Source organism: Leptidea sinapis, chromosome 34 (assembly GCF_905404315.1).
Source record: "Leptidea sinapis chromosome 34, ilLepSina1.1, whole genome shotgun sequence".
NCBI classification, from domain to species: Eukaryota; Metazoa; Arthropoda; class Insecta; order Lepidoptera; family Pieridae; genus Leptidea; species Leptidea sinapis.
The window spans coordinates 4939970-4954889 of NC_066298.1; the positions used below are offsets into that span (position 1 = coordinate 4939970).

Below are 14920 nucleotides of genomic sequence, written 5' to 3' on the forward strand. Positions count from 1 at the left end.
ACCGAATTATCTTAATTAAGGCTCTATTAAAACTGCTCCGGCCGAATTCACTACATACTTGTGATATAAGTATTATAAATATTATTGTTTATATATCACGACATTGAGGCGATAAATCGTAATCTTACAACATCCCTGCTTAATATTATAAATGTTATAAGTTTATTTGTGACGCTTTCACGCCTAAACCACTGAAATGATTTTGATGAAATTTAGTACAGAGATAGACTAGAACTTGGACATAGGCTACCTTTTATCTTCAATGGTTTGGAGGGGTTGAAATAAGGGTGGAAGTTTGTATGGTCATTATCAATGATGACACCATGAAACTTGGCTGGCAACGCTCCTGTGATTCCTCTGGTGTTGCAAGAGAGTATGGGCGGCGGCGATCACTTAACAACAGGTGACCCGTACGCTCGTTTGTCCTCCTATTCCATAAAAAAAAAACTTTGTACGTTGCCATGTCTTTGTATGTGTTTTATTTTTAAAGTAAAAAAATAATATTTTTGACCAAAGCTACTATTCCAAGCGGACGGGTAAAAGCTAGTTCTACTATAATTATGGGACTTTCTATACTAGATAATACAACTCAGTTGATTTTATTGATATTTTGTGTTTTAACATGCTGACTTGAATGTAAATGTTGTCGAACTTATGGTTCGCTAAAATAGACGATGAATCTACATCATTGACTAGCTTTAAGAACTAAACATTAATTATTAGTTCGGTCACAATAACACTTGTTGAAAGCGTCATTTCTCGTGCACTGAGTTATAGTACATGAGCGTCTTAAAGTTTAGTTGACTCACCTTCGGCACGATAAGTTGTGGTCTTGTTGCGATATTTCAATCTGAATAAATGTCTGCAATAAAATTATTCTTTTGGATAGATAAATTTAACCTATTAACCTGCAAAAATGAATATCAAACTACAGTAAAGTGTTTTAATTTAATGACAATGTTTTTATTTTAATGTGGTTGATATGTTGATCAATGTTTTTGTTTTAATGGGGTTGTTAGCGGCATATGTGTCGACGAAGTGTTTATTGTTGATCGTGTCGTAGTCGTATCGTAAGGTGTGAGAGGATTTTCATATCAATATCGGCGAGTGTCCAGGTAATGAGGGTTCGCTAATTAAATGTCATCTGTCAAAGTATCATCACGTCACTTTGATGTACTACAAATTGAATAAAGTTGGACACACGGGCTCGGGAGGGCAATCTATCTGTCGGGAACATTTTACGAGTTTTATATTAAATTTATATCAGGGAGGAAGGTACTTTTACTAACACAAATTATTATAATATTATGGTTTAAAAATAAACTTAATTAATACGCTGTGTATGCGCTGGATCTAGGTGAAAATTTTAATTAGGAAGCCGGTGTAAGGAAAGAAGACACGAGGACTTACCAGAGCAGCAGCGATTCTTCCACCGCGTGCTGGGTCGCGAATTTCCCTCTTTATTATGTAGGCGTTTTCTTTGAGTGGCCACTCTTTCTTCCCGAATTCAATAATAGTAAAACTAGGGATCACAAGACACTTGATCACGAGATTACACGTAATGAGACGAATTAATGAGTTATCACGTAGTTGACAAGTTCAATACTAGTTCAATACTAATTAAGTAATTACTCCTCGCGCAACGCAACGATCAGCTGCGCTCGTGCTACTCTGTAAGTGGGAGGGATAGGGTGCAGGTAGGAAAGAGAAGGAATTAGTGCAACTCTTTGTGCACCCACAATATTTAATTTATTTATAAATTAATTAATTAATGCGGTGACTGTTTCCACCATTTAGGCATATTTGGCCTAAACACGCTGTAATAGTAGAAAATATTTTTTAAATATGGACAGTTCGTTCTATGGCGCAATATTGGTAAACAACTGAGTTTTTATTCTTCAGGTACCTATTTATAAATTCTTCGCATAAAGTATTTGTGTCGATATTTTCTTCATGACGTAGGCTGACCATAAGTCGATTTTCCATCTCAATCTGGACATGTCGCTCAGAGCAGACCATGTCATCTACATCTTCTCTCTCCTACTATAAGTCCATGAGCTTATCATGCTACAGAATCGCATTAATAGGACTGTGAAATAAAACGTTGGTAGCTATTTGTACCGTACAAGCTCGCATTTTCACTTTCTTCGGGCATGTATCGCGACGTGGAAGCGACTCCATAGTCGAGGGCACTAGACTACGAGGCAGCACCCCGACGAGGTGGACAGACCAAGTGAGGCAAGCTGTCGACGGTACTCTGCATGAATGCACGAGAAGAGCGGCAGTTCGCGACGAGTGGCGTCGCATTGTGAAACAGGCCACTAACCTCGACGTGACGACCACGACCACTCTGACAAGAGTGTAACGCCGAAGAAGAAGCTATTTGTTAGAAATAATATACTGTACACGCTCTGACAGAATCACTTTTAAGATGATTAGGAGAGAGAAAGAGAGAGATAGAGATTATATTATTTACACGAAGTGTCAAATCGATCAGTGCCGTAAATTATATGCGTATTGTAAATATAAAAGAATTTCAGAAGAATATGAAGATTTCGTTTTGTTGCTAGAAGTACATGATTCCTCTACGAGCATACTTTACTTTTCGTCTTCTACAAATGTGTTAACTTTTTTTCAAATTTCGATATCTTTTATTAAGTTTCATCACCGTATTGTTACTCAGAGCATTAGGTACAGTATTTTATTTAGCAAGTGATGAGTCAATACTGATCGAGGTTGTACTCTAATGTTAAAGTATATTTAATGTGTAAAGTAGATCCTGTAGATGAAGCCACAACCTGAGAGTTGAACAAAGCATACAAGATGTATCAACGATACGTCACTCGAACGGTTGGCTTAGTTGGAAGGAGCGCTCGCACAGAACGCGCGAGTTCGCGGATTCGAGTCCCACATGTTTCATAAATTTTTGTTTTCATTTTTTTTTTGTGTTTTTAATCCCAGAAGTGAGGGTTATTATTTTAAAACACAGCCCAGCGACTGTGTCGTCAGCCAGCAATGGCAACGTGATCGATGTGTGAGCAACACACGGCGAATGGCGATCTACAATTATCTCGCGGCGGAGTACCGCGTGGCGAACTGACTGACATATTTATAGGCGCATAAATACCTCTCTTATAATATCAGCTCTAATCTTCGGTATGTTCCTTCTGATTTATGGAGATGGAGAGATTTTCTCCGACGCGACGGTAATTGAAACGGCCTTGAGCGCGAGTGTCGGGCGTCCGCGGAGTTACCAACGATGCCGGATGCGATATTATTGATAACTCGATACTTAATGTGATATTATGACATAAGAAGTTACAAATCACAATCAAAGTGGGAGGCTCCTTTGCACAGGATGCCGGCTAGATTATGGGTACCACAATGGCGCCTATTTCTGCCGTGAAGCATTAATGTGTAAACATTGTGTGTTTCGGTTTGAAGAATGCCGTCAGAGTGAATTTACTGGGCAAATGAGACTTAATATCTTATGTCTCAAGGCGACGAGCGCAGTTGTAGTGCCGCTCAAAATTTTTGGGGTTTTTCAAGAATCCTGAGCGGCACTGCATGTACAGGGCGTATCAATTACCATCAGCTGAACGTCCTGCTCGTCTCGTCCTTTATTTTCATAAAAATTGTAATAATGATTGAATTTTTATTGAATTTAATCGATCAATATTTGCTAATTAATTACGTTTAGTTTTGAAATTTATTCTGTAATTGTAACTACCATATTTGTAAATGAACTGGGCTTTTCGAATGGTTGTTCGTGACAAACAGTGTAATGTATCATATTATCCTTTATGGAAATTCAAAAGCTCAAAGTGAACAAAGCTAGAGAAGCTCAGCGCAGCGTCCCGTCAACGTTTGCATCTGTCTCTACATAAATCTCCTCATATGAAAAGAATTAAAACGTGGCCCATTGTAGAGTGCTGAATAAATCTTGGAGATAGGTGGCGGTGTCGCGGGGCGAGGGGCGCGGGGTCGCGGGCCGAGGACGACCATATTTCACAAGTTGTGACAGCCGATACGGAGCCAAACGCCACCTGCGCTGATCACTCCAGCGATTGGGACTCTATCAATACTGTCCGACCTGCTCTACACTGGCCGGGATGTGACACCTCTCTCCGACGTTCACTTTGTTATATTAGCATTACAGAATGCACCAGGAGTTGGGGTGTGGTGTGAGTGTAAGAGTTAACTAAGCCCCACCCGAACCCTGAGTATCCAACGCCTCTTAAAAGCTAGAAACTACAGCAGAAAAAGATAGAAACTTGGTTCCTCAGTATTAATCAGCACACCTCTGAAGGTATCGGTACCAATTCAAGCCTTCAGTATCCAAGAATGAAGACAAACATGATTTAACTTGGTTAAATAAATATAGCTCAAATAATGTGTGTAAAATGTAAATAAAAATTATCGTAGGCAGCTCTTAGTTGACAGTATTGTTAAGTAGAACATGGAAACGAGCTCTTAAAGTAACATAAAAGTACAATAAACGACAACCAATCAAAGCAGCTTAAATCACGGGGTTAGCTCGCTCAATACGGGAACAAAAATACGATCTCGGATCCACTTCATAAATTGTGAAGGTTGTAAAGGGAAAAAATAAATTGAACCACCAATAACACTATAGTGTTGAGTTTATGGTGACGCCTTGATCTCGACCATTGACGGTTTTTATCGAGTCTATAAACAGACCCACGTCACTCCGTTTGAGGCGTTCGCGCCGCTTGTTGCTAAACGACCGCATGTCTCTCGAAGTGGGCACTCAACTCATTGTCAACTCATACTTGACTATGAGTCCTTCAGTTTATGGATAAACTATTTATATTTTGCAATATTTTTATTTATTTATAATATTATGTACATGATTTTTATTGTAATATAATTTCATTTAGAATTATTTTAATGTTATCAACTTCATATTTGAGCTCGTTGAAACTATGATATTTTTGGGCAACATTTTTCGTACTTAAGTCCGAACCAATTAAGCTTTCAACATTGTAACGAGCTATATTTTTCCCTAATGAATCTGTATCGATTAATAATGGTCAGGTATCAAAATTCTTTCAACTTCTACTATCATTCACTAAATGTGTGACATAAAACAAAAGTACCTGTAAATATGATAACGGGCGGAAATCATTTTACGATTCCTATTAATTTAGTACCGAAGTTTTAGTAACTGCAAAATACTTCATTGTCAATAAAATAAAATCACACTAATAACAATAAGTGAGTGGGCGCGTTTCTTTATCAGAACCCTTTCCCGTATCTTCTCGTATCATTAAGTTAACTGATTTATAAGAAGTTTTATATTCCGAGGCCACTGACGTGGGAGCCACCGCGACCGGTCCAATAGTCGTTAACGTGTGTTAACTCATTATGTTATATACTTGTATTATTATAATGTACGGGTAGGTATAATGAAGGACAGCGCTCCGGCGGGAACGAGCGGTGCCGCGCATTATATTGATCCGTATGTTTTATGAAGACGTAGTTTTTTTATGATAATAAGGGACGAGATGAGCAGGACGTTCAGGTGATGGTAATTAATACGCCCTGCCCATTACAATGCAGTGCCGCTAAGGGTTCTTGAAAAACTCAAAAATTCTGAGTGGCACTTCAACTGCGCTCGTCACCTTAAGACATAAGATATTAAGTCTCATTTGCGCAGTAATTTTGACTAGTTACGGCGCCCTGCAGACCGAAACATAGTAATGCTTACACATTACTGCTTCACGGCAGAAATAGGCGCCGTTGTGGTACCCATAATCTAGCCGGCATCTTGTGCAAAGGAGCCTCCCACTGTTAAGTCAAACTTCAATGAGATTTACTTAATTTTTTTATTGCATGTATTAAACAAAGATGTAATTTAGAATTGAATTTAATTAGTCATATCTTGAATCAATTTAAATAATTAGAAATGTTAAACTATTCATTGTAATAATTGTTCTACATTCAAATGAGGCCTGAAGGTTGATGACCTTATCTATGTACACCAAAACCTTAACACATAATGTGTTTATATATATATATATATACTTGTCATGTTTAATCTTAATTAAAACTGTATGCTGAAATGTTTATAAATGCTTCAATTTTTAAAATTGAAACATAAAATACCTGCATTAAGATAAATTTCGATTGATAAATTCAAATCGCTCTACATTTGGTTGCATTTTGATAAGTGCTCATAAATAAAGATTTTAATTATTTTAAAATAAAACATTGACTACTAACATGCGACACATTTATGATAATATGACTTGAAATCTGAGCGCATTATATTAAACTTAGGTACTTAGTACGTCCGACACGGAGAAAACATTTTATCTAAAGTATCAGTAATTAAATTTATAATTTTTGAACCACTTTTGGGGTTGGGAGAAATTAAACACTTTTTATGTCGATTCATACTATTAGTCACTATGGTTTTTTTTTTAAGTGAAAATAAGGGACGAGACGAGCAGGACGTTCAGGTGATGGTAATACGCCCTGCCCATTTCAATGTAGTACCGCTTCTTGAAAAACCTAAAAATTCTGAGCGGCACTACAAATGCCCTCGTCACCTTGAGACATAAGATGTTAAGTCTCATTTGCCCAGTAATTTCACTAGCTACGGCGCCCTTCAGACCGTAACACAATAATGCTTACACATTACTTCTTCACAGCAGAAATAAGCGCCGTTGTGGTACCCTAGCCGGCATTCTGTGCAAAGGAGCCTCCCACTGGTAATTGTTGTACATAGTTGTGGTACATTGGTACTTAATATATTACCTACATAAAGTTATAAAAATTATTAATGTAATAACAGGCCTGTCACCGATAAAAAATAAATTGTTACTTATATCCTTCAACAACTCTTTTGACATAAAACACCAACTTAAACGATTCTCAAACAAATTTAGCACATGCTGGCCAGACGGCGGACGTCAATATGACATTTAGTTAAGTTAAGGCTGTTGCGAGAGGTTACTGTTGAGTTGTCGGCACAGAAATAAAATGTGGGTACCTACTACGATATGCGGCGGTGATCACTTAAATACTGTCTGTTCGCTTGGAAGCCAGTTTGATTTCGATTAAAATATAGTTCAAAAGTGTGTGTGTACTTATGTATGCACGCAAAAAGTTATACTTGTTTGGCCTAATAAAGCAAAAATCCTTAAAATTACGTATTTCTCGTGCTATTGTACGTTTGTTGACAGAACAATATTGTAAAATTCTTGCAACGATGGCTTTGACAATTAATTATTAAATAACGACTACGGCTGTACGGGCTGGAATCATTTGGAAGAATTAATTAAATAATTAATTAATTAATTCACGTACTACAAAGCTGTGGAATGAGCTTCCTTGTGCGGTGTTTCAGGGACGATACGACATGGGTACCTTCAAAAAAAGCGCGTACACCTTCCTTAAAGGCCGGCAACGCTCCTGTGATTCCTCTGGTGTTGCAAGAGATTGTGGGCGGCGGTGATCACTTAACAACAGGTGACCCGTACGCTCGTTTGTCCTCCTATTCCATAAAAAAAAGAAGAAGAAACCAAAAAACAAACGAATGTCGCAAACGTCAGAAAATTTTAGGAACCAACTTCATCCTGTTACTTTTATGTTACAGTGATGCACGCGTATCTTAAAATTTCACTCTCATCATTTTTTCATAACGCACCTAAATAAGTATAACTTCAATAATTAACTTTTCAAACTGTTACTAGAACCCTAACTACTTCATGACGTAAGAATTAAAAAAAGATATATTACTAGTGGACCCGACAGACGTTGTTCTGTACACACGTCTTAAATTTGAAAAATCTGTCCAGCCGTTAGGAGGAGTTCACTAACATACACATGAGCAGGAGAATTATATTATATGGACGGAATTGAGAATCTAAACCAATCTCAAATTCACTGCCACACACAAAAAAATCATCAAAATCGGTCAGCCGTTTAGGAGGTAGTTCAATTGTGAATCTAAACCATTCTCAAAAAAAACCCACAGAAAGTTTCATTCAAAGATTATGCAATAAAAAACACATTTAGAAACAAAATTAAAAAAATAAATATACCAACATGTAGTAATGAACAAACGAGTTTCATTATCGAGTTCGTGTGTGTGTTGTTTAAGGATTTCCACGGTTTAAGCGTAACTATAAACTCAAAGAGACTTGCGATTCCGGTCCTGAAGTAATAATCACAATAAAAATGTTTAATGGCAATAAATAAGGGGATAAAATCGATAAACATTTCTCGAAACGAATGAATAAAACGTCAAGCATTCGAACCTTCAAGTAAACTCGATAAATTAAAAAAAACTTCAGTCATTAATATGGCGGCACGACATATCGACGACATTCGGTATTTACCGGCCGTTGGGGCATTTAGATCTTTATTGTGATAGTGATAAGAGGTTGTCGGGCGTTCGATAAAGTTTGTTTTATAAAAATCTCAGAAGTCGAGCGATATGTCACAGAATTTATGAGCAAAGAGCGAGGCGGAGTGACGCGCTCGGAGCGATGTCGTCATAAATTTAATATGAAGCGAACAATGTAGTAATGTGATATCCACGATACGGGATGCGTGATAACGCACACGACACGACCGCGACACGACTTACAACTTTTGACTGATAAATAGGTAAGGGGTGGGTACTGTTTTTGTTCGAATAAACAAAGGTGAGACAGAGAGAAAGAGGATTGCTTGTAACTAATTCTCGTAGGCTTCATAAGATACATAATAGCTTTAAAGGTAAATGTATACACTTTTATAATAAAGTCCCACCCACTGTTCAGGCATTCTTTAAATGTTTTATAAAAAAATGTCTTTGTCGTAAGTCCTATTACTCTACAGCTGAATATCTACGTGATCGGACAGCCCGTGACTAGATTATGATTATTAAAACATTTTTTTTTATGAAAATAAGGGACGAGACGAGCAGGACTTTTAGCTAATGGTAATTGACACGCTCTGCCCATTAGGATTCTTGAAAAATCCAAATAATTCTGAGCGGCACTACAACTGCGCTCGTCACCTTGAGACATAAGATGTTAAGTCTCGTTTGCCCAGTAATTTCACTGGCTACGGCGAAGACCGATACACAGTAATGCTTACACATTACTGCTTCACGGCAGAAATAGGCGCCCTTGTGGTACCCATAATCTAGCCGGCATCCTGTGCACGGAGCCTCCCGCTGGTAATAAACATAAGCTTGGAGGACCTGACAGTCCGATGCGTAACCAATTTTGATTTGTCAATGTAAAGTTAAGTATACATTTATTCATGAAAACACAAAATATATAATACACAAATTAAATCAACAAATTAAAAATAGGATATCATGAAAAGGACACCCACTCAGCACTTGGAATTGAAATAAGGATCACCCCAATTCCAACACCGATTTTCAGTAGGTACCTACCAAGTCAACCTGATGATAGCAGCCGTAGACAATACGGTTCTTATTGTTACTAAAAGTGACCGTCTAAAAATAGTCGAAAAAGATGTTTGCGTTAGCTAGTGATATACCCCCTTGTTAATAATAGTCTGCTAACTTAAAGCATTGCTAATTCTCACTCTGTCTTCTTCTATTGACCTAAGTCAGAATGAGAAAAAACACTCCTAAGCGGCTGTTTAAAGTTAGCGGACCATTATGAATAAGGGGGATAATGTTCAAAATACTAAGGAACTAATTCCATGCGTGGCTGACTGTTGACGACTTGTCAATCAAAATCGGTTACACCAACAATAGATTCGCTTTCTTGTTTCATCTTGCTGTATTCCTGTTAGAGATTTATACTGCGGAATATACTTTTTTAAAACTAATTCCACTTTTATAACCAATACTTTACATGTTGAAACTATTAAAAATTTTCGTATGGCATTTATTTCAGGCAAATTAAAAAAACGACTGTATTTTTAATACGCTTTTATTAGCTTTGTACACGTGTAACAGAAACTTTGAATATGACTTTTACTCAATTTAAAATGTTATAATAATAATAAAAATCTTTATTGGTTTTAACAAATTCTCCATAATAAATAGTGGCAAGAACCTCCTTTTAAGCATATAAAGAATGCTTGTGTCAGGAGGCTCTGCTCTTTCTTAGCCTTAAAATTACAAACTTAGAGAACATAATAATATTTTAAATGTGTGTGTGTGTGTATATGTGTGTTTTAGCGTATGTGTCGTAAGATCAACTCAGTATCATCATAATTTAGTGGTAGTATCCAGGCGATCAAATCTATTTTACATTCATGGGCGTTTCTATTATATATATGTAACTGTTTGTTTATTTTATTATAAAGAAATGCCGCACGACATTTATACTGCATGCTATAGAACTCCGTCCTAAATGTTGTAACAAAGGCAACTTTGTCTTTCCTTCGTTTGTGTTCAATATTAGGATCGTATGTTGTTGTTTTATGCAATTTTAGAACACATTGTAGAATAAATAACTTGCTGACAGTTAATAGGTTACAAAGCTGATACAAGCGTTCTGTAGAAAAACGTTGTCGCTTTAAGTGCGTAACCATTAAAAGTGCTCTTTGGGCTCTTTCCACTCCCAGTAATCTTTATTTAATAGCACCCATACTGCGAAACAATATACAGTAACAGACTGAACTGGACCTATATATAAATGTCATGCAGTAAGTATTTCTGAGGGCCCTAATTTTTTGGTGAATACTTGGGAGCTATGTACCTAAGAGACTTAAATATCCAGATAAATTTTCTGTTATAATTCTTTAAAATATTGGATTAACGCTTAGCTAATTTATTACTGCGTCTTAATAAAGTTTCTTACTAAGCTACTAAGTAAGACAACCGATAAATCCAGGCCAGGAATATTAGTTTACTGTGCGTGACAAACTACGTCTTACACCCCCGTTTTATGACACTTTTTGTTAGTGTGCGTGCATTGCTCAAAATTAACCTCTATTTTGAGCATAAAAGTTCTAAACTCAATTTTTTCGTCGTTTTCACACCTCTCATAGTCTATATAGACGTAAACTTTGCATACTTATCGAGGAGCAATGACAATAGTCAAGTGTGTTTGTATGCAACGAAATATTCGGACGTGATTTTCGACCACTTCGAAACCTTGGATTAATTTGAAACTTTGCACACTGGTCAAGGACGTTTCAATTTAGTGTAAAATTACAGTCCGTCCCATTTATAATTAAAATTAATTCGTTCGTACCTTATCATTGTTTTAAGACGAATAAAGCAAAAATAAAGAATAGAAAAAAAACACGCTGTTAAAGACCAAATTAAAATGTAGAAAATATTTTTAATAAGCATTAAATACGAATAGTGTTTGTAACAAAAAAAATTAGGTATATTATTTAAAAGAACATGTCAAGTCTCATTTGCCCAGCAATACGGCGGCCTTTAGACCGAAACACAGTATTGCTTATACATTACTGCTTCACGGCAGAAATAGGCACCGCTGTGGTTTCCATAATCTGGTAAAATGTGTTTCAATAATATTTTTATAATAGCTTTATACCCACGTGCTAAGCCAATCGGATTGGAACAGCGACGGAATCTATTATAAAATTGTGACGTGACGTTAGCAGGCAGCTGCCGGTCTTCAGTTCACAAACTGATCTTTGAATAGTGTGATTAAGCCTTTTTGCTCTTATTAGTGATTTTCATTATTATAACACTAGAAATAAGGGATTGCTTGTAACTAATTCTTGTAGGCTTCATAAGATACATAATAGCTTTAAGGGTAAATTTATACACTTTTATAATAAAGACCCAGCCACTGTTCAGACATTCTTTAAATGTCTTATTAAAAAATGTCTTTGTCGTAAATCCTATTACTCTACAGCTGAATATCTACGTGATCGGACAGCCCGTGACTAGATTATGATTATTTTATAGCAATAGCAATGAGAGTGCAATATTGTATATTTTTATTAAAAAGAGCGCAAAAAAAGAATGCTGGAAGATTTTCTTGCGCCGCTTCTTCTCTCTTAGAGCGCCATTTGTTTCCGAAGCGGTAGTATAGTATATTAGAAATGACATCAAAAAGAATTCTAAAGGAATCAATTTTCAGAAAATAAATGCCTTTTATGCCGTCTGCGTTACCCTTCCCAAAGTTGCGGTTATTATTGTAAGTGTAATTAGTCTGGTTGTGTTCACAGATGAGCGGGTGCGAGGCGTGCGGCGGGTCGGCCCACTAGAGATGCGCTCCAAGCAGCAGCCCAGACCCTCCTACCGCTGGCTCGGTGCGAACGATAACGGTGAGTGTCCTCCACCAGCTACTGACGCGGGATGCTGCACGCCACGTCTGGCTTCTGTTAGCTTCGAGTATAATTTATGCACTCATTGGATCACATCTTTTTTTTTATACAAGAGGGGGCAAACGGGCAAGAGGCTCACGGGACGGGCAGGTAGAGGCAACCGCCCATGGACATCCGCAACAGCAGGTGTCAAGAGATGCGTTGCCGGCCTTTAAGGTGGGAGTATGCTTGGACATACGGTACATCTGGACGTGTGGTGGTCCTCCACAGTGCGGTATTCAAGGAGCTTTCTTCCACGTACTACAAAGTTGTGGAATCAGTTCCGTGTGCGGTGTTTCCGGGACGATACGACATGTGTTCCTTCAAAAAAAAGCGCGTACACCTTCCATAAAGGCCGTTGATGCTCCTGTAATTCCTCTGGTATTGCAAGAGAATGCGGCCGGCGATGATCACTAAAAAACAAGTGACCCGTACGCTCGTTTGTCCTCCTTTTCCATATTACTATTCCATTTTCTGTTGTTTGGGCTATCGTGCATGTTTATCTTCCTAATCCAGCCAGCCCATGCCGTCCGATAAGGTTAGCAGGGATCTCAAACTGCTGAAGGCGTAGCAATATTGCGAGTAGCAAAGGGCTGTCTGTCACGCCTATGGCAAATAGGTGCTTGTAAAGACAGTGGCTGGTTAAGATATCTACGTTTGGGTTAAGTTATCAAAATTCCGTGTAGTAGAATTGTTCAATACATCAATTCAAATTCAAATTTTTTGTTCAAAATACCACCCATTCCAAAAAGAATGCCTCAGACCTGGGAAGAATGGGCGCAACAAACTCAGCGGGCTTTTTTTCATAAAAAAGTATGATTACCAAGTAATATCGTACAATTAATCTTATTATTTAATAGCCTGCGGACGGTCGCTCCATTCCCAATCTGTGGTATCATTAAGAAAGTCAATCGTGTTATAGTAACCTTTACCACACAATTTTTTTTAACAATTCTTCTGAATATCGTAATAATTTTGTTTTGAACATTACCTGGGATCTTTTTTAAAGCATACATCGCCCCACAAAACACTTGCTAACTCGACTTATTATAATTTGCATTATAAGTTTATCAATCGTAGTGTTAACATTATGGTTATTACGGTTTCTAGCAAATTCACTTATGTGCCTATGAACATACATTACATTATCAAGTATATATTGAGAAGCAACAGCCAAGATCTTAATTTCTTTAAACATATATATATATTATATAATTCCGGACAAACATCAATCGATAGGTAAGTGCAGAATGGACGTTTCGGTTTCATGAATGTTGTCAATACTCAACATAATTTTCCGTTTAGTATGTTGAGTATATTATTCCAAAAAACAGGGAAACTTAGTTAGGAGTTAGAGTTCAGTAGACTACATACCTACTCTCCAGCAATATAGAAACAGACATAATAGCTTTTATGTCTGTTTCACATAAACCTACTGTCTGTATGTACCTATTTTATTTAAGAAGTCCTAGCAATAACAACTTCGTACCTACTTGTCTAGATGCATTTACAAAACTTAAGTTGTTGTGTAGTAGGTAGAGTATGTATTTACCAGTGAGAGGCTCCTTTGCACAGGAAGCCGCCTAGATTATGGGTACCACAACGGCGCCAATTTCTGCCGTGTAGCATAATGTGTAAACATTATTGTGTTTCGGTCTGAAGGGCGCCGTAGCTAGTGAATTACTGGGCAGATGAGACTTAACATCCTATGTCTCAAGGTGAGGAGCGCAAATGTAGTGCCGCTCAGAATGTGTGTTGCTCTACGAACGGCTGGATCACTTGGCGTTGCGTAGAGACGTCGCTTTATTGTGTGTCTTCTACCGCAAAAAAAGCGCGTACACCTTCCTTAAAGGCCGGCAACGCTCTTGTGATTCCTCTGGTGTTGCAAGAGAATGTGGGCGGCGGTGATCACTTAACACCAGGTGACCCGTACGCTCGTTTGTCCTCCTATTCCATTAAAAAAAAAAGAATTTTTGGGTTTTTCAAGAATCCTTGGCGGCGCTGTATTGTACTGGGTGGGCGTATCAATTACCATCAGCTGAGCGTCCTGCTCGTCTCGTCCCTAATTTTTATAATACAAAATGTAGTAACTTGTACATGTACTTATAGTTCGTTTCTTTTGAGATAAAATAAAATAGTTGTGTATTATTAATATTTTTTATTAACAAACAAAACTCGAGCAAGTTGTCTTCAACATCACACATCAGTCAACACTGACCAAATCCATTAACATAAGTAAACAATCTCAGCTTATTAAAACAATCATCTACCAGAGAAGGTCATGTACCAGAACTAACGCACACGTCAAACTCATACTTGACTTTTTGAAGCTGCCGACTAGTGTTTGTCAAACAAATTACATAATACGTGTTTGAGTGACGGCAGGTTTGTCACGGTAGACAAACATATCGGAACCAGATTTTTATTTGAACTATGTTCAATGTTTTAATCTCATTATAACTACGATAAATCATATTGACGACCTGTATAGTGGTTAGCGATACTACCTACTAAGCTAGAGGTCCCGGGTTCAAATCCCGGTAGGTGCAAGCATTTATATGATGAATATGGATGTTTGTTTCCGAGTCATGGATGTTTAAATGTATTTATGTATGTTTATATAACTTTA

General features: G+C 37.4%; 1 protein-coding gene across 1 annotated transcript in view; it reads left to right on the forward strand.

Moving 5' to 3' along the window:
• LOC126974910 (protein tiptop) overlaps nt 1-14920 on the forward strand; it is a 316441-nt gene that overhangs the window by 69606 nt on the left and 231915 nt on the right. The window contains exon 3 of the mRNA XM_050822640.1: nt 12154-12252. Within this exon, the coding sequence (XP_050678597.1) occupies nt 12195-12252 (58 nt within the window). The 5' untranslated portion in view covers nt 12154-12194. The remainder of the gene's footprint in view (nt 1-12153; nt 12253-14920) is intronic.